Below are 1,012 nucleotides of genomic sequence, written 5' to 3'. Positions count from 1 at the left end.
AAGCAGCAGAGAAGAAAATTCCCAAACATGTTAGAGAGATGCAAGAGGCTCTTGCACGGCGGCAAGAAGCCGAAGAGCGAAAAAAGAAGGAAGAAGAAGAAAAATTGAGAAAGGAGGAAGAGGAGCGCCGCAAGCAGGAAGAGCTTGAGGCGAAAGCTGAGGAGGCTAAGCGTAAGAGAAAGGAAAAGGAAAAGGAGAAACTGTTGAGGAAGAAGCAAGAGGGCAAGCTTCTAACTGCAAAGCAAAAGACTGAAGCTCAGAAGAGGGAGGCTTTTAAGAATCAGCTCCTGGCTGCTGGTGGAGGTCTTCCTGTTGCAGATAATGATGGTGAGGCTACTTCTTCAAAGCGTCCCATTTATGCCAACAAAAAAAAATCATCTCGGCAGAAAGGCAATGACACTTCTATTCACGTGGAAGATGAGGTAGAACCAAAAGGGAATCATGCAGGTGAACCAGATCCTTTATGTGAAGTGGGTTCAGCAGACACTGAAAAGGTTGATTTAATAGAGTCAGCAAACACAGACGAGAAATCAGAACCTGCTGATGTAGCTCAGGAGAATGATAATGGGGTTGAGGAAGATGATGAAGAAGATGAGTGGGATGCAAAAAGCTGGGATACTGTTGATCTTAACCTCAAAGGTGATTTTGATGATGAAGATGAAGAAGCCCAGCCTGTGGTTAAGAAAGAATTAAAGGATGCTGTATCTAAGGCACATGATTCAGGTTAGTAGGAAATGTAGTCATTTGTTCGTGTTCCTAATGTTGCATCCAATGTCTTTTTTTTAATCTAACCTTTTGAATTTCTACACAGACCCTGAAACTGAAAAACCAAGAGGTATGGGCAAGCTAACAACAGCTGCTGTAAAAGCTGTGCATGAAGTGGAAGATGCTACACAGACAAAACGAGCTACACGAGCAAAAGAGGCCTCTAAGAAGGGTAAAGGTGTAGCTCCGAGTGAATCTATAGAGGGTGAGGAAAATCTGCGGTCTCCCATTTGCTGCATCATGGGTC

The 1,012-nt window shown here is 43.8% G+C and overlaps 1 protein-coding gene across 1 annotated transcript in view; it reads left to right on the top strand.

Annotated features, from left to right (window-relative positions):
- Positions 1-1,012, top strand: part of LOC104702451 (eukaryotic translation initiation factor 5B-like) — a gene marked incomplete in the record, with an annotated part of 11,192 nt that overhangs the window by 5,993 nt on the left and 4,187 nt on the right. Inside the window, 2 exon segments of the mRNA XM_019227862.1 lie at positions 39-723; positions 812-832. Of these exon segments, the coding sequence (XP_019083407.1) occupies positions 39-723; positions 812-832 (706 nt within the window).

Source organism: Camelina sativa, chromosome 7 (assembly GCF_000633955.1).
Source record: "Camelina sativa cultivar DH55 chromosome 7, Cs, whole genome shotgun sequence".
Taxonomy (NCBI): domain Eukaryota; kingdom Viridiplantae; phylum Streptophyta; class Magnoliopsida; order Brassicales; family Brassicaceae; genus Camelina; species Camelina sativa.
Note: the sequence above shows the minus strand (reverse complement) of the source record. Positions and strands in the feature narration are given on the sequence as shown.